Consider the following 27,993-nt stretch of genomic DNA (forward strand, 5'->3'; position numbering starts at 1 on the left):
ATATCATTTATACTTATAAAAAATTATTTATAGGCATATATCTATTATATTAAATTTTAAGTTTTGATAATTACTTTATTTAAAATTTAATTTAACTGTATAATTACACTTGTGTAATCAAACGGTATATCTGTAATTACATTATAATTACGTTATGACAAACAAACAGGTACTCGTAATTACTATATTGTGTAATTACTACCCTAGGCTTTAGACGTTCTAAACAGACCCTAACTTAACTTTTCCAACAAATAAAGTTAATTAGGGAGTAATTTGAGAATTGTCTTCCAAGGCATTACGCTACTAGCAATATAAGGTTAAAACTTAAAACTTACATATTATAACCAAAGGGTCACCAATAGGAACCATTTATTGAAACTCTCAAAAACCCTCTGAAAGTAGAACCAAAGTCACTGTGTGTGTGTGTGTGTGTGTGTGAGAGAGAGAGAGAGAGAGAGAGAGAGATGGCAAAAGATAGTTGTCTAGCGAGAATAACTGCTGGGGTTGCTGTGGGCGGTGCAGTTGGTGGCGCTGTTGGTAATAAACCCTAAAATCCCTTTTCAATATTTCAATTTTTTAAAAAAACCTACAACCCCCCCCCCCCCCCCTTTTTTTATTTTTCAATACTTGTTGATTCTGTTTATGGTTCAAATTTGTATTTATTATATGAGAAATATTTGGTGGGTTATTTCTTCTGTTTATTATTGGTTAGATATATCTGTTTCTTTTACTTTTTTTTTGAGCAAAGAATTAATGAAAAAGTTGTAGTTAAGCACCTTTAAGTGTAAAGATCATATCTTTTCAGTTTTCGGTGAACTGGGTAAGTGTTGTTTTTTTTATTAATTTTACTCGATGATCAGAGACGGAGCTAGGATTTGAACCTTATGGGACCGAGTTCTAAATTAATAATTGTACATATTCATTGGATTTCTTAATACAAATATAGGGTTTGAATAAAAGCTATTGGGTTTGGCCGGACCAGCAACAAACACTATGGCTCCGCCCCTGTCGATGATTCTATTTATTTCTAAAGTTTTGTTCTTTATTATATGAGAAATGTTTGATGGGTTATTTCTTCAATTTTCTACGTGTTAGATATATCTGTTTCTTCCTTTTTTTTTGGAGCAAAGAATGAATGAAAAACGGTAGTTAGACATCTTTATGTGTAAAGATCATATCTTTTCAGTTTTTGGTGAACTGGGCAAGTGTTATAATAGAGATTCAGACACTTGAATAAATAACTTCCATTTTCTTTTTTTATTTTTCAATTTACTTGTTGATTCTATTTATACCTCAAATTTTGTTCTTGTTATATTAGAAATGCTTTATGGGTTATATATTCTATTTATTATGTGTTGGACATAGCCCTTCCTTTTTGATATGGGCAAAGAATGAATGAAAATGCTGTAGCTAGGCACCTTTAAGTGTAAAGATCATTTCTTTTCAGTTGTTAGTGGACTGGGTAATTGTTATAGTAGATACCCTTTAACAAATAACCTCCAGTTACTTGGATTTAGCTGAAAAAGGAGAAAGATCAGCTCTAATTTTTGATTAACTGGGTTCTTGGTGAACAGTCTGGGTTTATGCTATATAGAGGCATTTTAACAAGTAATTTCAATTTTTTGACACATCCAATGGATCATATGCAATGGTTATAGCCAAGTCTACTAGAGTATTTTGAAGCCCCCTAAATACTGTGTATCCAAATTCCAGGCTCCTAGGCAGCCCTGTCTTTCTTGGCTGAGTTGTAGACAGTATACAGTTGGTAATAAGTGACAGTGCTGATTTGGTTCTCTATAATTTTTTTTTTGATGAAGTAAGTAGAATATATCATAAAAGGCATCAAGAAGATGCAAAAAGTTACAAAAGAAGTGAGTTTGACAGCTCATTTACAATTAAGTGCTATAAAACTAGAGAGCTGACAAAGTCCTTGAAAACATCAGAGTTATTTACAGTAGTAATGCCCAGTGAAACAAGTTAACCAAACATCTAGCCTTGAAGCAGCCTATTGAAGTTGATAATCCATCAAAACATCTGCTATTCCTTTCGACCCAAATACACCAAAAAATGCTTGCAGGTACCATATTCCAGACTTTCTTGATGGTTCTGTCAACTTCCCTTGAGCTCCAGCTCACATAGGCATCTCTAGCAGAGAATGGCATAGTCCAGTGTAGACCAAAAATACTGAGAAACATGTTCCATATGTCTGTGGCTACTGAACAGTGGAGGAAAAGATGGTTAACAGATTCTGACTTCACTTGGCACATGTAACACTTGTTGGCCAGCTGAAAGTTTCTTCTGGTGAGGTTGTCTTGGGTGAGGCAGGCATCCTTTAAGGCCAACTAGCTGAAGCAGCAGACTTTGGCTGGCAGTTTTGTCTTCCATACTAGTTTCCAGGGCCATAAATCAATCATCATATTGTTGGAGCACATTTTAGCATACCCTGCCCTGATTTGGTTCTCTATAATTTTCCAAAATCTCTTTATTTTTGCTGATTGGTAATCCTGTGATAGGGAGGTTTGAGGTTTTAGAACTTGGAATCTGTTCTGACTTCTTTGAGGCATGTCTGAAGAACCATTTTGACTTTGTGATGCCATCAGTGACAGATTCTTTGTTAACTACTTTGTCATATCTTCACTCTCAGCACATTTGTCTCTGTTAGAAATGATTTCAGTAGTATTTGACTCTGATGATTTCATTCTGAAAATAATGAGATCGACATTAATGTCTAGATTGAATGTTAGCAATGTATTTAATATATTAACATTGCATCTGATGCATGTATTTATTTGTAGGTGCTGTTTATGGGACTTATGAGGCTATTAGATACAGGGTAAAGCTCTCTCTCTCTCTCTCTCTCTCTCTCTCTCTCTTTTTGATCCGATGATAACAAATTACTATTAATGCCTTTGTTATGTCATTGTTGAATTTATGGCAGAGATGGATCTTTTAGATTTATTATTAAGATGCTGAAAATATGACAAGTAAAGCATACAGGCTTGGTATCTCTTTTTTTATTGGCATCCGTTGGTAATTTCCTCTAATGTCATTTCTGGAAAGTTGCAAGATTTAACACATTACAGAAAGATCAGAAGTAATTCTGGTAAATTAGAGAGGGATCTGGTATGAACATTTTCGCGAGCATAAAGTTACTGTCACAGTATAGAAGAAAAACCACTGATTTCTTTCCATCTACCTGGGATCTCCCGAGGTACCGCTTCGTAGTCCCAAAGTAAATATGCAGTACAAGGGGAACTTTCGAGGAACCGCCTCGTAGTCCCAAAGTAAATATGCAATACAAGGGGATCTCCCGAGGAACATGTAATCGAAGGAAACACGAATTTACAGCAAGGATCTTACAGTTAAAGATTTAATTCAAATCAAGTAAAAGCAGGTAATTCAGCTAAGCATGTTGCACAAATTGCAAGTAAGAGTAAAGGCACGTAGACATGCGATACTAGGCTAAACATGATCACTACATTTGTTAAGGCAACTCAGTTAATGAATTTTAAAAGAAGACAACTCAGTTAAGGAATTCAAAAGATGACAAAGTTTTGGAGGGAGAACTATTTATTGCTTATGCTGGTGGGAAGTAACAGGTAGTCGGTGGATAGTCGAGGTGCACATGGTTTGGCCCGGATATTGCCATTTTGGAAAAAAGTTATAGACTTTTATTTTGGAAAAAAGTGTTGCTGCTAAATGCAATTTGCTTCGACGTATTAGCCTAATGATATCAGTTAACTTTAATGGAAATTGCAGGTGCCTGGTCTTATGAAAATCAGATACATTGGACAAACAACTTTGGGCAGTGCAGCCATTTTTGGTCTCTTCTTGGGTGCTGGGAGCTTGATACACTGTGGAAAGTCTTACTAAGCATATCTTTGCTAGCTGCAGTTAAACTTTTTGATTACCCGAGTCGTTATCAGACTAGTGTGCCTGTGTAATTCCTATATTTTTTGTGTATTTCAGTTAAGTTATGATGCTTGAATTGGTGATTCAAAATTGAGCTTTTCTCTAACATTTCTGCTGCAGTTTATGGCTCAGTTGGTAGGCCATGGTGTAACCTCGTTCCCCTCTTTCCATCATTTAACAATAATCATCAAAAAAAGAGAAGGGAAAAAGTTTTATAGCGTGTTCGAATGGTAACTCCGGATTTGCAGTTTGAGACATTTTCACTGTTGTTTCCTTTTAAATGATTATATTGACATATGTTGAGAGAGCAGCTTAAACGTTACACATTTTAACTTTGCTTATATTTGCGTTTTTCATTTACTCAAGTCAAGCGCCAACGTTGCTTCTAAACATAATTTATACTGATAGCAATCTCTCATGATAATTCAAATCCGTGATACTGCGATCTAGTGGTGGCAAAATGGATAAAAAATTCAGTTATCCATTCATATTATCCGTTAAAAAGAGGGTTGGTTAATGAACTTTTTAAAAATGGATCAAATATGGATAAAGTTTATATTATCCACTTTAAAAAATGGATAACCAATGGATTTAACTTTTACACTTGCAAAGACTCAAATTGGGAATTACTCAAGTTTAGGAGAGTAAGAATTATCTGGAAGTGATCATATTCAAGAAGCCATGGAAAATATAGATATCCATATTATCCGTCGGTTAACCCATTTTTTTAATCCATATTAGATATGGGTCGGGTCAGATATTTTATTCATTTTCGACCCACTCATATCTGTCCCCGATCCGCCCGTTTGCCACCCCTACTGTGATCCGAATTGCGAGTTGTGTCTTGAATTTTAACTTCTTTATAGCGAAAATGTCTCCGCATGGACCGGTAAGTTTCTCTCTTTACGTGAAACATAATTTGCAGGCATGTTATCTTTTTCCCAAATTGTATCTTCGTGGATGTCTTGGTCTGAATCTCCTCAAAATTGTCCTTTGTTTGCTTAATATAAATAGTCAAATCGGTATCCCATGAAATTAGTCGAGGTGCGCTCAAGTTGACCGAGACACCGGGGTTAATAAAGATAAATAATGAAAATATCTGCATGCTTCAACTAGCTGAGAGGAAGAGAGACAAACAAGTACTAAGTAGGGTTACTAGTTAGAGTTATGCAAGTATTAGTTATGACTTATGTAGGGATTAATTATGAAGGGATTAGTTACGCAAGGACTAGTAATGCATAGATTAGTAATTTATGGATTGTAATGTAGATATTATTTCTTGTTAAATGTTTAATTTATTTTAATTATACAATGTGTAATTTAAAACAAATATGAGGGGGTTTTGGTCATTTGATTGTTTAATCCATGTAAAACCAATACATGTACATTCTAAATAATACATAACTTTTGTATAAAGTAACTAAAGGTTACCAAACATGGTATTAGTTATGTTTCCCCTAATACATGAATAGCTTACCCTGTAATCAGCAACCAAACGACCCCTAATTGCATAAGCAAAGCCACTTGCAACAAAAATGGAATGTAAAAAGAGGGTAGGGATTTGAAATCAGAAGATGCATTTACTAGAGAAATTTACAAGGAAGCTACTCCCAATAAGAGCAAGCAGTTAAAACTTTACATCTCTCACCCTCAATTCCCCACAAACACCATTATGGAGGGGGGAAATGGAAAAAGGAAAAATAACAGGTCAAGCCATAAGAAGAAGATGAAAAATCTAATGAAAACTTAGAAGCAAACCTCTAATCCTAGTTCTTTTTTATGACAACCCCTGATACCACCCCACAGATTTGAGAAGCCAAACTAAGCGATGAATATGAACTTCCCCGTAAAGCAGAGATTTTTCCGACAGGGAAGAAGAAAAAGAAGAGGCCAAGAAAAGAAAAAATCACTTACAAATTTATTAGCATGTTTCAATGTGGTAAGTCCTCGCTTACACTGCCAACACTTGACTTGTCCCCCATGCGGACGTTATACTGCTCATAAACTCTTGCGCGGTTCTCTGCCCACCACTGTTCAGCTTGTTTCTCGCTAAATCGTTTTCGACTGCATTTTAGGACACATCAGTCTTTTGATTCCAACGGAAAAGTGGCTATATGAAACTTAAAGCATTCACACACAGAATGTCATTGTAATCAACCAACCAATTGTTTTTAAGCAAACAAACAAAACATTTTTCTTTGTGCAGGATTCTGAAATGAATTCTCAATCAATCAACTATGCCTCAATCCTAAACTATGTGGGTCGGCTATATGAATCGTATGCATTCTACTTTAGTTAGACTAATATCACTCTGATGCTAAATAATTTCCATTTTAAGGAAAATTAGGGATCATCTAGAACTAGAACTTCTCTAAGATCTCAAGCTTATTCCTACATGGGTAACAAATCTCTACTGGAGATGAATCCAATGTACAGCAACTATGCCTCTGTACCAAGGAAGTTGGGTTCGATATGAATCCTTAGTGACCATGCCGTTCCGTTTATGATGTCTAAATGGTAAAACGAAGTTTTGACAACCAACATAGAAGCATGTAGTCAACAACTACATGCAAAAGAACTAAATGCATGAAGGATCTTTTGCGTCAAACTAAAATATCCTTTTTTTGAAAAATTAGGAAATCAGTCCAAGGACAGGAGCGATTCCTAATGAGGATATTTTTCTCATTTCTACTAAAGAGAGATGGATCACTTTAACAGAGAGATAGCATGGCCAGGCTCAAACCATATTCCTTGAAATGTGCTCAGAGAAATTGAAAAGTAATTACCCGCAGAAATAACATAATGAATAATTACAGGAGATCATTTATTTTGACAAGAATAATGCAGAGGATTAATTCCATCAAATTTGGTGACCTTAAGCCATAGTTAGCGTACCTGAAGCGAACACGTTTAAGATCTTTGACACCTCCAGGTAGGGAGGTAAGTGTAATATATACACCTGGTTCATCTTGTTCGACCCATTCATTCTCATTACGAGAATCACCTTCTTTTGTTCTGGCCCCATTTCTTGGGGTTGGTTCTGGAAACCCTTGTCTGTTTTGAACAGCATTGCGATTACTGGCATTGCTTGATCCGTTAGAAAGTAGTTGGCTGTTAGATACATTTGACTCCACATCTTGGAAAGTTAGTTGACTATGAATTCGGTCAATACAGCCATTTGGTATATCACCGGCGGTAAGATTGGAAGCCAAGGAAAAAGATGTAGGAGATTTGATGTTCCGGGAAGCACCTACTGGTAACCTCTCAGCCATCTCCTTCAGCTATGAAAGATAAAGACGACAAAACAGATTATCAGCAAAAGAAGCTAATGAAAGGCAGGTCAACAGAAAATTATGTTTTCAATAACTTTACAAATCATCTCTATCTTCAATAGAAGGGCAACAAAAATACTAAACTAAAAGGATACTGATGAGCAATCGCACATAACCTGACCACTAAGGAAAACAAGCTAAACTATGAAAAGCTTGAACTGTTAAAACAAATCCAAAAGAATGAAAGGCAAATTATAAAGAAACTTTCTTTTTTCCATCTGTTGTTTTACAGACTGAGTGTCTTCATCCTTTTACACGCAAGCTATATTCCATGTGAACTTAAAAGGTTAACTGCCAACAAAAAAAGTAGAATTGCAATTTTATCACGTATAAAATTTGGGTCCACTTAACTTTTGCAGGTATACAAAAAATGTTGGAACTCGGATTTCATGAAGCTAGACATTGGTACGAAAGAAATCCCAATAGTTTTGGGAGAGAAATAAATGACATTCTATTTGAAAAGGATGAAGTAGATTGTTAATCGAATACGATTGTTGAACCAAAATCACACGCAATTACTTTGACATAACAAAAAGACAATTCCGAGATGCATATTCGAGAAATGCCATAAGATTAAAGTAGTCATTTTACAAAAACTTATGACCTAAAGACACAAAAGATAAAGTATGCATTATTAAGTGTTTTAGCACAACTGATAACACGATGACAAAAGAAAATGCACACTCGCATCTAGACCAAAACAGAGAGATACTCTGAGTAATGACAACCACATACTTCGTTGGTCAGAAATTAATTTGTGTCTATATCAAACGACTGCATAAAAATCATAGACCTATATGTATATGTATCTCAATGTTGTTAGACCATCTTACTTGAAAGTCTGTTTAATAAATTAAGCAGTAATAATTTATTAGAGTAAATGAAAGCTTTATTTTCCTAATCCAGCTTTAGATTTTTTTAAGTGGAACACATTCTTATTTATAAGAGTTGCCGCATTTCATGAACTCAAAACAGAAACAATTTGTGCTGGGAAACTTATTCCGAAGACAGGCATGTATTTCATCATAAGCATGCGCAACTTTTTGACATAAAAACTAAAGCAGCTTACCTGAGCAGTAAGTGACTTGATAACTTCTTTTGCTGCTTTGCATTTGGCAGTCTCTTCTCCAGCAATGGCTATTGCCTCCTTTAGCTGCTTACCAGATCTTTCCAGTTCTATCTCTTGAAGTTGAGCCTTGCGCGTGAGATTTTCCACCTATGATGAAGATCGTTCAACACAGTGCTTTTTCTAATGAATAATTCATTCATTTGATTCGGATGATTCAATTTTTAAAAAATCGTGATGCTTAATACAGACAATTTAGATCCTAGTCTCACACTTACATGAGAATGGCACTATAAATAAGATGTAACACAGCATTAAAAAGGACGCCTGAAATGGAAAGTGCGATAATGCCATGGACAGAAAGATAACTAAAAGGTGAACAGTAAGTTTTATAGGATGGTTGAGACATGCATATATCTAGGAGTAAATATTGAGGCTTAAAGCCCAACATATCCATGGATGACTGCCATAAGTATGCAAGATATTAAGATGAATACGGACAAGAATATGCAAGATATTAGACTGAATAAGGACAAGAATACAAAAATTCATCTCTATTTTTAAAAAAAGAGAAGATTACAAATGATCTTATCCAACCAAAGAGGTAAGTAGCACAATTGAAGGACCAAATGGAAAAAAAGGTCCCCACACAGCTGATTTGCCTAAAAAGGCAAATTGTCCGGTATTGGAATGTAATAAATCAGAATAGAACAAAATGGATATAGAAGATTCACTAGCCGACTCCACTTGGATTCGGATTGAAACGTAGATGATTGGTTGATATTTATCCGAACCTAAAATCTCTACATACAAGATGTACTTAAGCAAGACTGGAGGACATCATAAAGTACATGGTACTATAAAAAAGGGCATTTGATCGGGAGATTAAACTCAGTCAAAACAGGAGGAGATCATTGATGGACTATAATTCATAACTTTCCCGCAGGCTTACATTTTTAGTGTAAGCAATTGCATTTCATATGGGGATAAGCCTTGATCTGGTAGATGACTCAATTATTCCCTTCTTGCCCCCCCTGCCTCTTCCTCCCAGAACACACAAAAAGACAAAGAGGAAAGCAGAAAGGTAAAAAAGAAACAAAGGTCTAGTGTCTATCTATACTCTAACACGTCGATAGACCTTTTTTATCTTTCATAAGTGCATTCCATTTTGGATAGACTTGTAAATAGAATTCATTTAAAAACTTCAATATCTCCTTATATTCATTATTTGACCTTATTAATTAATACGAAAGCTTCATTATTTAGACATCATGCACCTATTATCATTCTTAAAGCCAAATTAATTACATTCTTACGTGGTGTTGGCCTAGAGACCCTAACTTTTCTTTTTCTGGAGCTCCTATTCTTGTTCTTTTTTCCAAATTAAAAGATGAAATAAATAACTCAGTTTCGTAGTTACATGATGTTGGCCCAAAGACCCCAAATTTGCTTCCTATGGAAATCCCTTTTCGTTCTTTCTTTGAAAAAGTAAAAATAAGGTAAAATATTAAGTCAAAATTAACGCGAGTATTTTCTCCTTCCAAAGCAAAGCCAAACATCCATTGATAAACCCATCCTTCCACAACTTAAAAAGGCAAAAAAAACTTCACCATTTCATTTTACAGTGACATAATAAAAAAAGAAAAAACTAATTTTGATTGTTATAAAATTAATAAATTTACTTTCAAAGTTTTCAAGTTTTTTTCCCAATTTCCACAAGAAACATTTCAAAATATACACTTCCTCGCTTTTCCAAATCTTTGAATTGATTTTGTACGAATTATCATGGGATATATATACAGTGCACGTAAATAAAAACTAGTAGAATAAAATGCATATCTATTACATTGTAAATGATGTGCTTGAGAAATCATATTAAGATCTTGATGCAAGATATTGCACCTTTTTCCGTTTCGGAATAGGAAAGAGACAGGTTTTCTTTACTTAACCTTTTTTGTATTCTAAAACATACAGGAATGAGAAACACTTTCTTTTATGTCTTTTTTAGTTTACTATTTTTGTTTTTTTGGATAGCGAGTTTCTTTTTTAGTTTAATTACAATTGGGATGAGATATATTTCTTTAAAAAAAGCAAATGAATGAGAGACATGTTTCTGCACAAGCTAACGAATTGGCTTTACTTACTTTTTTTGGGTAGGTAAGATCTTTTATTGAACTCGTACCACGATGGTACAGAAACAGGTACATATTAGGTTTACTTACTGTATTCGACCATTCTTCACCACAATTGGCATTTACCAAATAAAGCTACTTGCCCAAATACAAGGATCTGAAGTACGTTTTCTAACTCCTTTTTTTCCCTCTCACTACTACAATTATAAGTCCTAAAAGGTAGTTTCTATGATAGCGTTACTCTTTAAGGTCAAGTTGATCTGCGCAATACATGTTGCATTGATGTGAAAGAACCATGGATCCGCTGTTGGGCAAGGATGCCACAGAGATGTATTTATAGGCATCTTTGGGAAATGATAGGATGCCAGATGCCGATGGATAATCTTAGTTGTTCTATGATTTTACAGAGAAGACAAGCCTTGACAGCGACTTAAGTTTCATGCAGATACTATTTCTATGCAGGTGTGAACTTCTAAAAGGTAATCCTCCACAATCTACAATGAAGCAGATTAGTAGAGTCATTATTAAGAGTGAAGGGATTCCCACATTCAGCCATGCACTCTTGCAAATAAAGATCTATTTTAATCTCTAGATGGATTACAATTTTGATCAGTTGATTGTCCTTTAGGTTAGGTTTTTAGCCTGTCAGATACATTGAACAGGGAAAAGCAGCAACCAGGGGATCATACCACAAGATAGCGCCTAAAAGAAGATATATCAGTGACCTGGAGGCTCAAAAGATTGTTAAAAATTCAGTACAAGATGGCATATTACTAATAAGTCTCTGATTTTACCTCTCAAATAAATTCTCCGATTCACTGTCCATTTAGTTACACTATCACGTCTTATGACACTTCTAATGAACCGATCAATAAAGTAATACTTCTTATAAACTTGGATGAATTTTCTCAGCATTGTATGAAAAAATATGCTATGAATATGGTGTTCTCTAGAAACTCTAGAGGATTTCTTGCCCCACATCTCATGTTTGACACTTCACATTACAGAAAGTGTCCAAAAATTCTTAGATTAATAGAGAAGCTTAAATCTTTGTTTTTGAACTCACATCAGCCACGGATAATATGTGGAGCAAACTGAGGAAAATGCGTCCCAAGTAGATGACTGCTCCTTACACAAATACAAATGACATACCTGTGCTCTTAATTTGATAACCTCTTGGCTAAGGCCATCGTTTGTCCTTTTAGCGTCGTCCAAAACAATCTTTGGAGATGTGAGTCCACCCAATGTTGGAGTTGGCGTAGTAGAACGAGGTGGACTTGGCCGTCTAGATATTGGTGATGTTGCTCGAGAAACAATTCTTGATCCAGGAACTGAAGCTGAAAAGAATTTCTTGGACGAGCCAAATACTGGATTAAAAGACTTGGAAATGTTGAGAGCTCCCCATTGAGAGGTACCATTTGGAATAGGTGACACACGGCTGCTGTTAAATTCAAGTTTTTTCTTCTGTTTGGAAGAACGGTTTTCTACATGTTTGAAGGATTCCATTGAAGAAAATCTAGCGAGTTGAGGCCGAGACCTTGTTTCTGACTTAGTGTCCTTGTCTGTTATATCAGTTGACGCCTGATGCGTGCTTCCTCGTCGACTCATAGAAGACTGAGAAGAAGCATCGGTTTCAATAGCTTTTTTCAATTTACTGAAGCAATTGTCACAGACACGATAGGGTTTATTGGGATTTGGTGCCATTGATGCCCTCAGTGATTTCTTGCTGCTACATGAATGACAAAAGACAAGCCCACAGTTATAACAGTTGTGGCGTTTCCTTTTAAAGTTAAAAGGAAGACGACAGCCAGAACACATGGATTGGTCGACCCCTGATACCCATTTATGAAGGCAAATAGCAGCAGTAAAATTAGTACCACAAGAAATACTTTTGACTTGCTTGTCTTTTAAAGCTTCCACTAAAGTTGGAGAATTTCTGTCATCAGTATCCCCATGACCCAATCTTCCGTTTGCCCCCTTTCCCCATGTGTAAACTTCAGTTCGAGAAGTCAAGACAGCAACATGATAAGCACCACAAGCAATCTCCTCCACAAAACTCTTTGCCAGCTTGCCTTCAACACGACGGGGCAGCTTCCCATCAGCTTGGTGATGACCTAATTGCCCATATACAGGACTCCCCATTGTATATACATGACCAGAAGTCGTCAATGCAACTGTCAAGCTGTGTCCACAAGCAACCTGGCAAAAGTTTGGTTCAACAAGAGCTGCAACACAGGTAGGTACAAGTTTTGACTCCTTATCACCATGCCCAAGTCTACCTTTATCACCATCTCCCCAAGTAAAAAGTTTTCCTGATGAACAATTACTTGAACTTGAGCTTCCGACCATGACTTCAACAACCGCTGCAGTATGCCAAACCCCACAAGCTGCTCGAACAGTTCGAAGCCCCTTTAAAGACTCCACTTCCCTAGGTTTAGAAACACTTTTTCTGTCTCCATGACCAAGAACACCAAAAGTACCATCGCCGAAAGTAAATAATTGACCAGCAGAGGTCACCACAGCAGTATGCCAGGGCCCACACGAGATATAGGAAACGTGTATGCCCTCTAAGGGTCCATTTACTCTTTTGGGGACCCAATGACTAACTTCATTTCCATGCCCAAGAAGACCAAAATCACCATCACCCCATGTGTACAAATCTCCGGAGAGTGTTACGGCACAAGTATGATTCTCACCACATGCAACAAGCTCAATGTTTGAATGGCTGAGTGAATCTATAAGCTTCGGATGCAGAACATCAGAATCAATACCATGACCAAGCCTACCTCCTGATTCCTCACCCCAGGAGAAAATCTCGCCCTGCTTTGTCACAAGTGCTGCATGTCGGCCACCACAAGCTATATTTTGAACATCCAATACCACTGCAGACTCTAAAGCTTTGGGAAACAAAGAATCTAGTTTTGCACCAAAAGAACTGCCAACTCTATGAGGTCCACCACCTAGGACACCATCCCCAGTGCCTTCTCCCCATATAAAAACATCCCCCAAAGCATCACCATCATCATGACCAGAACCTTGACTTGATGAGCTAACTGCACTTGAAAGGCTTACTCTAAAATTATCCATCCCTATTCCCTTCATCTGACCATGTATGCTATCTGAACCTCCAGAAGACAAGGAATGAACAGAAGCACTAGCAGAATCTGAAGGGAAAAACCCTTTGGGTGGTACGGCATACAGAATTACATCAGAAAACGCCTTATCTACACCGTTTTTAGGAGGGCTTTCATATGGACTATGAAGCCGAAGCTGATCACCACCATCCTGAAGGACATATAGGATCTCATTCAAAATCTCAGAGAGAGAAATAAAACCAAAATATAAACATGAAAAATTTAAGGATACATTTCATCTGCATATGCATAAGGAGACATGTGGATGCTATAGTACCTTCTGCAAGCTGTCACCACTACTAAATGGAGAATGCAGAGGAGAGCTTCTTCGAGTATATGTTCGAGGACTAGTAGCACCAGAAGAAATTCCATCGCTCCTTGATTCTATTCTCCATTTTCTCTGGTGCCCACGAGAAATTAAGGCCTTCAAACCACTAAACCAAACCTCCGCTTCATCTTTATCTTTACATATCTAAAAAGAGAAAGTGACAAGCAAAGGTGTGATGAATTTGGTGCAAGAACCAATATCTGACAAACACGGGATAATACAAAGCAACAAAAATCACAATAAATTTTTTTCTCTAAATGAAAGACACAGCTGTTACTAATGAAACTCTTACCAAATCCAGTGATCTATCATTGTATATAAGTGAAAATGACTGATACTCCTTCTCAGGTCGTGGGTACCTTTGAAAAATTGGCTGGAATAGAGCATTAATTCAGATCAGTGAATACTAACGAGAACGTTTGCCTTGTTATGGTTGACAGTTATAGCGAGAGATGTGTGTGTGTAAGTGTGGGAGAAGGCAAGAAAGACAAAAACTGACAGATTCATACAGCACAATTAATCAAATCAACTATGGATTGAGCAACCTTCTTTTAGCAGTGTTTGGACCTTGGTCCTATTCATTCTCCACCCATCTACTTTTTCCTCATCTTTCATCTACTCTCAAGTTTTTTTTAATAACAAAAAGTACATTATCACATCGAACAGAAGACAAAGTATTATGCCAGGAGAAGCGTGCCTAGAGCCAAAACTTCTAGCAAGTTCATAACTATTCACAAACAGTGTTAAGGTTCTCTGTGACTTCATCAGATATCACTTAAGTTCCCCTTCTAGTGTATAGACTCTTCAATCACAAGTATTGATACCACACAAAAAGATACACAGACGGATTCATTTGTATTACGGAGATACCAATCAAAAAAGTTTCAGGACAGAACCAGGCTTTTCACCATGAGGAGAACTTACAGTGCGCTGCCCAGATATTATTCTTGACACATGACTTAGCTTCAGGTGTTTCTCCTCTTTACCTGAAAACCATATTAAAGCAGACTCATCCTGCAACCACAGTCAGAATTAATTTTTAGATACTAAAGCATTAATTCTCAATTAGAGCTAGATTTCAAAGGACACAAAGTAGTCCAGACTTCAGACTAATTTTATTTTTATAGAACTTCTTTTGATAGGTAAAGTCCAAACTTCAACTTAATAAAGGGAAGAAAATTCCGTTTAACTGAGATACAACAGCAAATCCAATTTCTAGTAAAGGTATAGACAAACAATCTGTGCAGCATGAAAGAACTCTTCTTATGAAAACACAGTTTTTGTTACAACCAAAGTCATCAGCAAAGACAGACACAGAAATGGCCAGCATCAAGCGTTAAACCTCAACAAGAGACTGAAGCTCAACTATTGGGACAGCTCAGAAGAAGGAAACAAAGAATAAATGGATTCCATGACATTGAACTACATGCTGCACCCTTAAACAGTAAAAAGTACCGTTCTAAAAAATGGTTGATTCTCTTTCAGGTATGAGAAAAACAGCATACCTGAATAAAGAACCACTCTAGGTGTATGTGTTTATGGAAATTATCCATTTTGTTTCAGCATAAATGAATGATTTCTAAGTTTTGGTGTTGGATAACATGACAGGATAGGACTTCGGAAGACAATACGATTACCAACTTTTGCTGCATTTCGCTTGTAACTCAACTTTAAATATTATTCTGCATAGATTAAATGCTACTTTTGCTTCTCTTTGGTGTGAGGCAGTTCAGATATCACGTATTGCTTTCATAGTAGCAGAAAGATTAAGGAGCCTGGACTAACTGATGCTTACTTTTCATGCTTGATAAAGCACATTTTCCTTATGTCATGTAGTATTGCTATCGTTTGAATGATGATCCTCCTATCTTAAATACAAAACTCAGATGGACACACCACACACGCACGTACATTAATTCTAAATAGAAAGGCAAAGGAACTGATACAGTAAGCATGTGTGAAGTGAACATTAGGTAATTCGGATCAGAAAAGGGTTTCTCAAGTAGATAGGCTGCAACACACATTTTGGATAACCGATGTACAGTAAGACACAAAACTGAAGATTCCACAAACTTCAGAGCAGCTGTAAAATCAACCGGAGAATGTAGAGGGAAATTACAATAGGAAATGCATAGTTTGCTAACCCCTTTTATAGGAATATTCTCTCTATTACTGCTTATACTATTACACGATACTAAACCCCTTCTCTTGCCCTTCCTTAATCCAATTTTACACTGGGGCATTATACAAACAAGGGTCACGTCAAGCACCTTAACTCAAAAATTAGGCAAATATCAAACATCTCCTGCAGAACCAGACAGATTAATTTATTTGATTTTTTAAGGCAATCAAAAAATGAACCCGGTAGACTACTAGCTGCTGCTTGATAGACTCTAGAAGTTCTTATTCTTACCCCATAAATTATAGAATAAAGGAGTTACACGTCAAGCGTCGAATATCACGGTTTTGTAGCATAATTGACAAAAGCAAAGACCAGCATAGATATTAAACTACATGATTGGGAAAAAAAGAGTAAATTGCATCTTAACCTCATGCTACACTCAACAATAAAGACAGAAATATTTTTTATTTTTATTTTGACTAGTACAAATGATATCTTACGAGAATATTCATAGATGACAAAGAAAAAATTGGGGTAAGAATACAAAGTAATTTACACAGGATAAAGAAACATGAACTGATACTTACGTTTGACAACCGAAAGGGACAAAACTTTGGCTTCCCCCTTCTTCCATACTTGAGTAAGTATGCACCCTTCTTTAGAGCAGTTATCGCCTAATGTAAATCATAAGAAGAAATAGAAGCTGAAAAGAAGTTTAAAAAGTCGAGAGATTTTGAACCTAATAAATAAACAATGAACGAGCAACACTAATAGCCCAATTTTCAGAAGTAGTTATATTTAGGTGGTAACTGAAATTACTTAAATTGGACTTCATTGCTCTTGCTACCAAAATCAACGCTTTATATTACTTGGCACTTCAACAGCAGCAACAATATTCACACAATCTTATGACATGCCAATTGCTAATTCTTTCTAAAACATGATATCCTAGTATTATTACCTTACTTGCCATTTCTATTCTATGTATAAAATGATTATAAAATTATTGTGTCTCAATTAAACATGCTTTCTTTTACGATTCATCTTGCATAACACCATAAAGAGGAAGTTGATTACGAATTCTCACCACAGAATGCCAACAAATATTTTTAACACTAAATTACGAAACCACGAAAAAAGAAAATGAGAAGTGGAGAAAGTATTGCCGCATTCTCATAAGTAAAAAAAGAAGTAGTCACATATATTAAAAATAATAGGGCATTCGACAAGTTTCCAGAGATTACCGATAATGAAATACAATAAAATCAAACTATGCTTCTATCCCGAACTAATAAGGATTCTTATCAATAACCAAATACAATTCAATCAACTGCGCTTCCATTCCAAACTAGTTGGAGCCGACTTTTCAATAACTAAATACATTTCAATCAACTACTCCTCAATCTTAAACCAGCTGGTCAGCTAATCAATAATAAAATATAATTCAATCAGCTATGCCTCAATCCCAAACTAGCTGGCCTTAGCTTATAGTAACAAAATACAATTGAATTGACTGCGCCTGACGCCTCTATCTCAAACTAGTTAGGGTCAGCTTATCTAAAAAAAATAGAATCGGCAAAAGCAACAATACTCAACAAACTTCAGTATCTATACAATTCAATCAACTACGCCTCAATCAAAACCAAAAAACAGACGTAATTCTAGGATTCCTTCTAGTTGGACTCAGCTTATCAGTAATAAAATACACAATTAACAAAAACCGTAATACTCAATAAAACTTTAATTGTTTAAACAATATTAAAAAGTGCAGGTTTACTACAGTATATAAAAATTTAAAAAAATTTAAAAAAATACAGTATATTAAATTTGTACCTGCTCAATATCCCTTTCAACTTGTCCACTAGCTCTGTTGGCATCTGAATTCATTCTATCAATTGACACCAAAATCTGCCACTTCCAAAACTAGCCCTAAAATCTCTAAACCCCTCGCATTCATTTAAAATAAAATTTTCAATTCCAATCACATTGAATACAAGTTCTATTCAAAATTCACCAAATGCCCTAGAAAAAAAAAAGTGAAAAATTACTGATTACAATGATCCTATATAGCCCCCCAAAAATTGCAATTTGCAACTACTAAAAAAAAAAAGAGTGAAACTTTTTTTGGCTGTGAAGTAAAAATTCAAGAACTGAAGTGGGTATTAAAAAATAGCTAAAATTAGCAAGACCCAGAAAGCTGAAACTGTGAAAACGATTGAAAATGAGAGTTTTATAGTAAGAAAATAAACGTCACTGCTTGTGAATTTGAGAGAGAGAGAGAGATCAGCTGATAAAAGTGAAGCAACAGAATCTAAGGTTTGATCTGATTTTTTGTTTTTGTTTTGGGCAATGGGTGCAGAGAAGCAGCAAAAACACGCACACACAAAAGTGCTACAGAAGATGACTGATGAGAGAGAGAGAGAGAGAGAGAGAGAGAGAGAGAAAGGAGAAGAAAGGTGGACTGAGGAGAATGGAATATAATATTAATATTAATTTTACTTTCTTTAAATTGAGGAAATAGCAGTTACTCCTATTCATTAAAAGTTGTTTTTTAAATGAAACTTGTAGGTCGCTGGAACCATAGGCGATCTGTTTATCTGAATTTATTCTATGTATTACATAACTAACCTTGGTTGTGTAAGGCCATTGTACCTTTGACATCTGGATTTTTGTGGGCCCTGCCTCATAGTCCTTCCACTTCTCTTACCTTCTCCAGTTATTTATTTTTACAACAACAATAATAATAATATATCCGATGCAATCTCACAAGTGGGGTCTGAGAAAGATAGCGTGTATGCAAATATCCCTACCTTTTTTTCTTTGGAACCCCAGGAAAACTCGTTGCCGCTACAGCCTCTGCCATAACCTCTACCCTTCGGGTGAGCACTCTGTGCGCACTGGATAAATCTCCTACTGTGTAATAGCCTGCAAATCACACAGGGGATATAAATTACACTAGGCAAGCTCTGTGCAACAGACTCAGACCCAGAAGTCATTGAGAATGGATCGATCACAGGTCATCACTATGAATAACTCCCTCCATACCAATTGGGTCGTCCCGAAGGATAAAATATCTCTACCTTGTGAAGACAGAAAAATTATTTTTGAAAGACTCTAGGCTCAAAGAAAACATGATCACAACATGACAAAGAAATACAAGTTATTTATTTTTGAAAAAGCACCATAACCTCACACAATTTATATTAGTTGTGTGAGGTATAGAATAAAAAAGTTCATTTGACACATCATATGGTTTGTAAGAATTAACTACTTCGGTCTGTTTTTCGTATGCTTTATTCTTAAATCGCAATTAACATATACGTTTTGCATATCTTCAGTATTTCTTTAAATAGCAATTCACATATACGTTTTGCATATCTTCAGTATTGAGTCAAAAGTGTACATTTCTTAAAAAGAAAAATCATATAAGTACTAGATTGTAATTGTTACATTTGACTCATTTCTTATTAATTATTCTTTATTTTAAGTAATTTCTTCTTCTTCTTTTTTTCTTTTGAAGTTTAAGCGTATTCGAATTTATGTCAAGGAAATTTCATTTGAGATTAAGACACTTCCTCCAAAAGAATATTGCATTTAAACTCGAAAGGTCAAATTACGGAGAGGGAGATATTTATCATCTTATCAGAAATATGGTAAGTAAAATTATAAGTATATTGTGATCCTATTTTGTATTTGGAAAGGAAGAAAGGAAATACATATGAAAAGTAAAAAAAAATGAAAAAATAAGATAATTTTTTTAATTTAATATTCTTTGATTTGTAGTTCACCATGGTAAGTAAGAGTGGAAGTTGTGAACTTGTGATACTAATGAAATCTCTAAACATATTTTAAATCTATATTTAGAAATCACATAAATAGCATTACAAATCATTCTTTTGATAAAATCATCTTTTTCTCGTAAAGATATATTTTTAAATATTAAAAGATTATATTGAACAAAAATTTGACTCCCAAATCAAAAGTAATATTGTCATGATTCATGAGTCCAATAATTCTTTCCCCCATTTTCACTCATATTTTCACCTTTTATACATCTCTTCCTTTTTCCTTTCATTTCCTACATTCAAAGCATATGGTTCGAATTCTGTCCAAATTCTCTCCAAGAGAAAAATTCCATTCCAAAATTCCAAAGTTGAAAAAACATTCTGATTCTCCTATACATAATCAAAATTTTCGAATATTTGTTTTGATGTCTCGACTAATTCGGGGTTGCGCTACGTATTCTATCAAAGGGGAAAAACGTTCCAACTGAAATTTTTTCAGTTTGAGCGAGGGATCCTATTCAACCAACCATAATCCTTAGTAGTTAATTATTAACTACAGATAATTTATAAATTCAAAGTTACTCATAGATTATTTCTTTATATTATAAGTTTAATTTTCATTTTTCTTGTTTAATTAATAAAATCCAAGCTACCTGTCACCTTGATGGTTTTAAAAAAGATATCATATTGTTAGCCGTTACAAACACTTAAAAATTTTAATAACCATAAAAATTGCAGCATTTATCACAAAAAATAAAAATAAAAATACTGGACCATTTATTAGGGTTCATAAATGTTTTAGGTTAATTAGAAAGATTAATTCTTGAGAGGTCACTCCACGCTTATTTGAAAGAGTTTAGCTTCTATAATGTAAAAATTAATATTTTGATAAACACTAATGGGATTAGAGTTAATATTTTGAAGAAAAAATTATAGAATATTTGAAAAGATAAATAATCAGTAGCGTCAATTGACTTATTTAAATTAGTCTGTCACATGAGGGAGAGAAGATTAAACACAAAGTGTATTAGACTTCACAGAAAAATAATTCTTTTATCTAGTTTCAAATTAACTTAAAAAGTATTAGGAGTATAGTTTTACATTTACAGACAACCCTATCTTCAAATAGAATTATACCTAAAACATTACAATTCTTCCAATATATTTCTTACTAAAACTTTTTCCAAATCTATAAAAATGTGGACCAAAAAAAAATTATTAAATTAAATAAACAAGTCAGAAATATAATGGAGATGTACCAAAAATACCCTTGACAAGAACACTTGTCTTTCCAACACATTGACAATAACTATCACCATAAGTTTTATGCACTTTTTTTTAGAAAAAAAGGAAAAGATAGAAGGATCCACAAGGGAGAATTATGCAAATTAAAATGGTCCCCTAGTTCCTTTTTACAAAATTATGTTTGGGTAATGTGCTCATCAATTATAAAGTCAACAACCATTTGCCACATGCAAAGATGAAAAGATCTTCAAGCAAAGTACTCTCCACTTTGTGTTCATGCGGGTTCGAGGAAGGGTCATATCCTAAGAATATAATGTAACCAGTCTATCTTGATACAAGTATCAGTGGCTAATTTCACAATTAGAACCCGTAACTCCACGGCTCCAACCCTTGATGTAGGTAGCCCGGTGAACGGCGGAAGAAATTATTTATTCTTGAGAGATATTTGTTGTCTAAATATAGCTATCAAAAAGAGACACGCTTTGTCATGTGACGATTCTTGATAAATAGCAATTTGATGCACGAAGTATTACGTGTTCACGTGGGTCGGAGGAAGGGATGCACCCCAAGAGGTGTAATGTAGGTAGTTTACTCTGATACAAGCATTAATGACTGATTCCACAACTCGAACATGTAATTCTACGACTTGAACCCGTGATGCAAGAAGCCCAGTGTACGAAGAAATAAGTTATTTATTCTTGAGAGATATTCATTGTCTAAACATAGCTATCAAAAAAAGACACGCTCAGTGGGTTTTTTGACGGTTACTTCTTGAAGTAAAAGTGCTTAAATGGAAAACTCGCAAATTAATAACCATCTGGAAAAATTTAGGGGTTTGTAAAGTCATTCAGCATAAAAGTTAAAAATTGTGACATATTAGGATTTATGTAACCCATGAGACTCATACTTCATTTTGCAATAAGGATAAGTAAAACGTCTCACTTTACACTTTAACTTTTTAAAACACAATAGCCAATTATAAGAAGCGAATTGATTAACTTACTAAAAAAAAATCATTTCGAGTGAATAAGTTTCATCTTGTCTTTGTTCTAATTGCTGTCAAACATTCAAAGGCCTTATAAATATATAAAATTATGGATCTGGCAATAGTAACTTAACCTTGCTAGATGGCATCAGGCATCAAGTCTAGGTAAGAAAAATCATAAAAAAAAACAACACATTTTTTGGATTCAGTGCCAACACAGGCAATAACTAGTTTTGCCACTTAGCTTCTGACAACTTATACTGTCATTAATTTTCTATTATCATACCTCTGTAATTGAGAGTCCTAAAAAAGAGAAAAGGTGACCAGAAATGTCATATCACTTTAGTATCTTCACTCTTGCAACTCCTGTAAGCTATTATATTTGGACTAGGGCCCAGGGCCTCCCTGGTGCTTTTATACACAGAATTCCTACTATATCCAAACATACCTTACACACTACTATGAATATAAAAAGACTTTTAACAATCAATCATACAAATAGGATTTAGATTCTATGAAGAGAAACAAATTCCTATTTAAAATTGCCATGTTGCTATTGTTTATTGGTTCATATCCACATCTGCCCTTGTCTTCACTGAAATGAGAGTGATGCATTTACTTAGATTCAATTGAAGAGATCATCAAGCTATTGCAGCAGCAAGGGAGGTTTATTTTGGTAAACCCTCCTCTTTTGCATGTGTCTTTCCGAAACATCTGATAAAACTGGAACGATACAGAGTAGATAAGCTTGCCCCTGCGCAAGGATGACACAAATAGAGAGATGGTCTCCTCTTTTGTCCAGTGGAAGTACCTTACTTTAAGCTGAATGACAATAAATATTACTCACAGTATTCCTATTTCAGCATCAAGCTACAAAATTGGATACAAATATTTTGAACTATACAAGCCCTGAAGAATCTCTTCAAATGCTGGAGTACAGACGAGTGAATTCAAGTTGCTTTGAACTGTACGAATCAGAAAGAGTACCATCGACACTGAGATCCAACAAATATCTTAAAAACTAATGGACCTGCTATTTTTCTTCTGTCAAAAGCAAATCTTTTAACTCTCAAAAGAACTTGTTTCTTCATCTTTACTAAAGCTACGCAGCATCTCAGCAGCAGTCCTATATATAGCAAATACAAACGGAGTAATTGCTAACATAAAGAATTTTTCAAAATCTTTGGTTTTGCTTGCAAAAAAAAAAACATTATGACTGCTTAATAAGACGACGCTAACCATGGAATTTTTAAAATCTTTAGTTTTTTCTTGCAAAATAGTACATAACATCTTGCTTTTATAATTGGTCATAGCAGGTAGAAAGTCTCAGTAAGATAACATCACAACATAGTAACTACCAAGAAGATAAATGCACATGGTACTACAAAAAGATTAGCCTGCACTTTGTTAATGAATCAAACTTCTAGAGACGGACCGAGATAAGCAAATAAAGGTCTTAAATCAGTTAAAAGATGGCATGACACACAGCCATTATTCTTCTGTACTTCAAATTGCCATTTTATATTTGAAATTGGATAAGAGAATGCATTCAAAGGGCAAATTATGACATCTAATAACATGATCATCTCACAATGGAGTTATATTCCAAAAATCCTATTAAATAAACATGTTAAAAATACATATGCAGATTCATGCATACTAAGTGGTGTAAGATCAAGTTCTTTAAGTTGGTCTAACCTTATCCGATGATTTGTCTGCAGTGGCATTCCTATCATAGGTGCTCTCCTCAAGTACTCTTGATGCTCAGGAACTTCATCCATAGGACGATGTACAACCATCTCTCCAAGTATCTATGTAATATAGTGTAACTTGTCTAACCTGCCACCATCTCTCCAAGACTCGAACAAAAGGGGCACGTTAAGTATGGTTATCTTCAGCAAATGGAAAAATAGGCTTACTCTTAGCTGAGTTCTTGAACCACCAGTATAAAAGCATATAAAATAATTCTAATATAATCACATCCGAAATTGGTCAACAACTTTTAAAAGGCTATAGGTTTCAGAATCTGGCCTCGCCCCTCCAAGAATCATTCTTTTAAGTAGATTTGGATCATATACCTTCCCCTTAACATACGCCTTAATTAACGTATTGTACACAAAGGTATACCTAGTATAATTTGCTTTCTTCAGTTCTTTAAACACCTTTTCAGCATTCTCTACGTCACCATTATCTGCAAATATTTCGATTATTGAAAGAGTAGTCTCCAACCATGGAGTTGATCTTTTGACCTTTATGCTTGCTGTCATATCCATCCCCAGTTGAAGAGTTTTAATAGCCTCCTTAATTAACCCCGCTGTCAAGCAACCAAGAGCAAGATGCCGATAAGTAATGGCATTTGGCTTGCACCCACTTTTCTCCATCTCCTTATACAATGCAGTGGCTTTGGTGATAAGTCCATGTCTGCAGTATACAGCTATCAAAGAATTGAACTGCTCGTTTGACTTCAAAGAATTCCTTGATTTCATTTCGGACCATAGCTCTTCAGCACGACAGATATCTCCGATCCTACCAAATGCTTCGATCGCCAGGACATAACTCTTAGACCTGACATGGGACAGCTCCATAATGATGCCCCATATCCTCTCCAAATCATTCCGCTTCCCCAAATACCCATAAAGTATGATAAGAATGTCCAATGTAGACCAGTTTCGTCCAGTTGCAGACTTCTCAAGAGCTTCAACATAGGTCTCACAAACTGTATATAACCTAGCCACAGCATGTGCAGTGGCCAATATGCAGTATGATACCTCATTCGGTTCAACTTTTGCTCTATTCATGTCACCGAATACTTTTAACAGGCGTTCAATATTGTGTTCATTTGCTTCTATCTTGAGCAGAATATTAAAGGTCGAGGCATGTGGAATGACCTTATCGGCTTTCATCTGCGTCAGGATTTTAGGTATGGACTTCTTGCGGCTTGGGGAGGAGTGGAGAATAATGAGATGGTTGAACACCAAATAAGATATGGGATGACCCAGCTCTCTCATTTTCTTCATATATGCTAGTGAAAGCCTTATTAGGCCTCTGTTCAAGCACCCAAGTATAAGATTGTTGTAGAGCAACTCATTTTGGAACTCAGATGGTATTCGTGAGAAAAGGCTTTCAGCTTGTGATATCCCATGAAGCTTAGAAGTGAATTCTAGTAAATATGAGTAATCTAGTTCCTTTGGTCTGTAAGGTCTCTCCCTTATAACCCATTCCATCACCTGAGAAAAGTAAACCGCAGAAGATTAAGCATACCGCTCAATATCAATATGATTTCGTTTGAAGTTCCAACTGAGCACCAAATTGTATCCTTTTTTTTAATTGTTAGCATCAAATTCTATTTATTTAATTAATAACTGAATCTAACAATCAAATGCAAGTGAATACAGTCAGATTAAGAACCTCAAAGATTGTCAATAGCAACTACAAACGAGCTTGATTTGACATTATGATAAGTAAGACTTGAGAATGAGCTCAACAACAGTATAGAGCAAATTCAGTCATGAAAATGCCAGGGTAGCTCACTATGGAACACACCACTCTGCAGCAGCTTACCTGAAACATGTGACAGAACTGTGCAAGACAAAGTTTTCCTCTTTCCGTAATAACATCACTACTATTACCCCTTAGACTTAGATTTCTCAAACAAGCACATCGAGTAAGTGCACTGTAGTGATTTTCTCAGTAGGTTGAATATTTCACGTAATTCATAATAGGTAAAATGCCCGTGTTCAGATTTGGCAAGAGGGGGCAGAGTAAAAGAACCTCAAGACCGCGCTTGATGAATTTGAGCTTGCGCAAACGATTGATAGTATGGAAAATATCACCTCTATGAATAGGTAGACCATCACCCATCCAGCTTTGGAAAGCGGATCCGATGTACTCTCCTTTGGGTACACTTTCAATTCTTTGACTTAAGCTGTTCCTTGTTGCCAACATTCCCTGATCTACCAACCTTTCTTCTCTTTTTGATTTTGAGTTCTCATTTGCATCGGATACTTTTGAGCAAAAACTGTGACATGAATCAATACTTTGTTTGTACAAAGATATAACAACTGTTGGATGAATTGCACTAATGATCCTCTGTTGCCGCAAAATGGTTATGAAATTCATTGTCGATATGTCAAACAAAACTTACTTTACTCATCAGGACTGCTTAAAGGAACGAATTGTTCTGATATTATGCACTCAGCGCCACTAGCTCCGCAGAAACCATTAGAGTGAACCTGCCACGGGTTGATAAAAACAAAAGATTAGGAGTCATTTTGGCTTACCAAACCAGTAAATAAAAATAGCTTCAAGCTCTGATGACTCTAGTTTTAGCCTTTTAGGACAGATCTCATTTACAAAATGCATTAGATTTGGATACAATATCAATACCCAGAGCAAAACAAATCTCCTATCCTACGAGTATATTATAATTAGCACTAGTGCACAGAAAACTACGTGATGAAAATATTACACTACTTAAGATTGACTTGTATGCTAACCTAAAAAAGACTTGGAATAGCATACAGATTTGCAGCTAATTTCTCATGGATTTATTGGTGCTGCACATTTTTTCTTGGCGGGAACGACTTATGATAGAATCTGCCTTGTTTATCTTGACGAAGACTTGGAGCAAAAATTGTTAAGTGGATATGCTGTATGATTTCACTGACATTCTCATGCATTACATATAATCATTTGTTTATCTGTTCGAATAGGCATGTGACAAAATGAATAACATTTGAATAAGATCAGATTTAAAAAAAAAACATGGTCTTAAAGTTCTAGTCTAACAAATTAAGCATAAAATAAACACATATATAGACACCAAAATAGTTCACAGTTATTAGAGTTTTGGTTAAAAATTAATTCAAGTTACATTCCAATAAGGGGTATGAATTTTTTACCCACTACATAAGAGATTTAACAATTTTGGATAAATCCAGAGAATATCATCCATATCATAGAGAAATATGATTGTGTCATCAGCTGCACTTTCCAGTACATCATATTCTATCTATGACAAACCAAACAAATCATTAGAACAAATCCAAAACCACCTAGAAGGCAGATTTAAATCGGGGAAATAGCAATTTTAATCCTTGTGTTATTGTTTAATTTCAATTTTGGTCGCTAATTTATTTGACTAAGCACTTATAACCTTTAATTAGTTCAAAAGTCTGGTTTTGATCCTTAAAGTTAACGAAAGTTAAATATTTGTGAACATATTTAACTTGTTACCTAATTCATAACTAGAATTCAACTTGTGCTTTCTACTAGGGCTGCTTATAGGGAAGATCGGTTGGATATTTGCGCTTAATGGTTCGATTGATACTACTCCACTAGCCAACTGCTTCACAAGGTAGGGGTAAGGACTGACTACATACTACCCTCCCCACTTGTGGGAATAAACTGGGTATGTTGTTCGGTTGGTTCGGTATCGGTTTAGCGGTTATCGGTCCGTTATCGGTTAAATCAACAGGTCATCCGGCCTAAAATGAAAAATCAAAACATTACTGCCTAACCTAAGTTTTCATTTTGCTTGCAATTTCTGTGAAATTCTGCTGAAACAAAAGCACATCGATAAATCAAATTTATCCAATGATAATAACTAATTTGTTCAAAGAATATGTCATTTAGCGAAAGCTACGAAGCAAATACAAGTTTATGTTTGCGATATATGTGTAAAATTGCAAACAACAATGGGAATAGAGCTACCTGATTAACGTTTGGATTGTGGACTCCGGTTCGGTCGCTCTAGACTTTGGAGGCTGGAGTGAAGGAGTAGAGAATTAGGAATATTTGCAAAGTAGGAATTAAATTTGGGAAAATTTCATATAAGAACGACTGAGTCCTTACTTTTTAATTTTATAACTCACATTTCAATTTACAACCAACTAGCCCAAAAATAATGAACTAAGATTCAACATACTACTCCAATAAGTTCTCGAAATTACT

At 35.2% G+C, this 27,993-nt stretch overlaps 3 protein-coding genes and 1 non-coding gene across 10 annotated transcripts; 2 read left to right on the forward strand and 2 right to left on the reverse strand.

The window, feature by feature from the left end:
• The first annotated feature begins 339 nt into the window (after nt 1-339).
• LOC104120163 (uncharacterized) lies at nt 340-4,169 on the forward strand. Its single transcript, XM_009631890.4, has 3 exons — nt 340-537; nt 2,796-2,833; nt 3,760-4,169. Exons 1-3 carry the CDS (start codon nt 465-467, stop codon nt 3,871-3,873), a joined length of 225 nt encoding a protein of 74 aa, XP_009630185.1. The 5' UTR covers nt 340-464; the 3' UTR covers nt 3,874-4,169.
• A 1,299-nt stretch (nt 4,170-5,468) lies between these two features.
• On the reverse strand, nt 5,469-18,493 carry LOC104120162 (PH, RCC1 and FYVE domains-containing protein 1). 2 transcript variants are annotated; one of them, XM_009631888.4, is made up of 9 exons: nt 17,860-18,493; nt 16,614-16,700; nt 14,829-14,918; nt 14,197-14,277; nt 13,854-14,048; nt 11,595-13,727; nt 8,314-8,460; nt 6,808-7,193; nt 5,469-5,976 (listed from the first exon to the last, which is right to left on the reverse strand). In XM_009631888.4, exons 1-9 carry the CDS (start codon nt 17,911-17,913, stop codon nt 5,844-5,846), a joined length of 3,306 nt encoding a protein of 1,101 aa, XP_009630183.1. In that variant the 5' UTR covers nt 17,914-18,493; the 3' UTR covers nt 5,469-5,843. The 2 variants fall into 2 exon arrangements, with proteins under 2 accessions (XP_009630183.1, XP_033508456.1); XM_033652565.2 differs by lacking the exon at nt 14,197-14,277.
• Nucleotides 18,494-22,350: 3,857 nt separating this feature from the next.
• On the reverse strand, nt 22,351-27,850 carry LOC104120161 (pentatricopeptide repeat-containing protein At1g07590, mitochondrial). 6 transcript variants are annotated; one of them, XR_691605.4, is made up of 5 exons: nt 27,754-27,850; nt 26,186-26,273; nt 25,813-26,059; nt 23,740-25,268; nt 22,878-23,167 (listed from the first exon to the last, which is right to left on the reverse strand). XR_691605.4 is itself a non-coding variant. In XM_009631887.4 (3 exons), exons 2-3 carry the CDS (start codon nt 26,158-26,160, stop codon nt 24,018-24,020), a joined length of 1,599 nt encoding a protein of 532 aa, XP_009630182.1. In that variant the 5' UTR covers nt 26,161-26,273; nt 27,754-27,850; the 3' UTR covers nt 22,878-24,017. The 6 variants fall into 6 exon arrangements, 1 of the variants encoding a protein (XP_009630182.1); XR_691602.4 differs by adding an exon at nt 26,538-26,741 and having other exon boundaries at nt 25,813-26,273; nt 27,754-27,816; XR_011411858.1 differs by lacking the exon at nt 27,754-27,850 and adding an exon at nt 26,538-27,680.
• LOC117273384 (U6 spliceosomal RNA) lies at nt 22,739-22,837 on the forward strand. Its single transcript, XR_004503393.1, has one exon. It is a non-coding gene; the product is annotated as a U6 spliceosomal RNA (small nuclear RNA).
• Nucleotides 27,851-27,993: the final 143 nt, after the last annotated feature.

The sequence above is a fragment of the Nicotiana tomentosiformis genome, chromosome 11 (assembly GCF_000390325.3).
Source record: "Nicotiana tomentosiformis chromosome 11, ASM39032v3, whole genome shotgun sequence".
Taxonomy (NCBI): Eukaryota; Viridiplantae; Streptophyta; class Magnoliopsida; order Solanales; family Solanaceae; genus Nicotiana; species Nicotiana tomentosiformis.

Excerpts from the sequence above, each read along its gene's own strand:
- LOC104120161 (XM_009631887.4), bottom strand. The coding sequence starts at position 26,160 with ATGAATTTCATAACCATTTTGCGGCAACAGAGGATCATTAGTGCAATT. Across the intron at positions 25,269-25,812 it reads TCATCAAGCGCGGTCTTGAG|GTGATGGAATGGGTTATAAG; the intron begins GTTCTTTTACTC and ends TACTTTTCTCAG.
- LOC104120163 (XM_009631890.4), top strand. The coding sequence starts at position 465 with ATGGCAAAAGATAGTTGTCTAGCGAGAATAACTGCTGGGGTTGCTGTG. Across the intron at positions 538-2,795 it reads TGCAGTTGGTGGCGCTGTTG|GTGCTGTTTATGGGACTTAT; the intron begins GTAATAAACCCT and ends ATTTATTTGTAG. Across the intron at positions 2,834-3,759 it reads ATGAGGCTATTAGATACAGG|GTGCCTGGTCTTATGAAAAT; the intron begins GTAAAGCTCTCT and ends TGGAAATTGCAG.
- LOC104120162 (XM_009631888.4), bottom strand. The coding sequence starts at position 17,913 with ATGAATTCAGATGCCAACAGAGCTAGTGGACAAGTTGAAAGGGATATT. Across the intron at positions 16,701-17,859 it reads TTGAAAGGGATATTGAGCAG|GCGATAACTGCTCTAAAGAA; the intron begins GTACAAATTTAA and ends GATTTACATTAG. Across the intron at positions 14,919-16,613 it reads GTCCCTTTCGGTTGTCAAAC|GATGAGTCTGCTTTAATATG; the intron begins GTAAGTATCAGT and ends CTGTGGTTGCAG.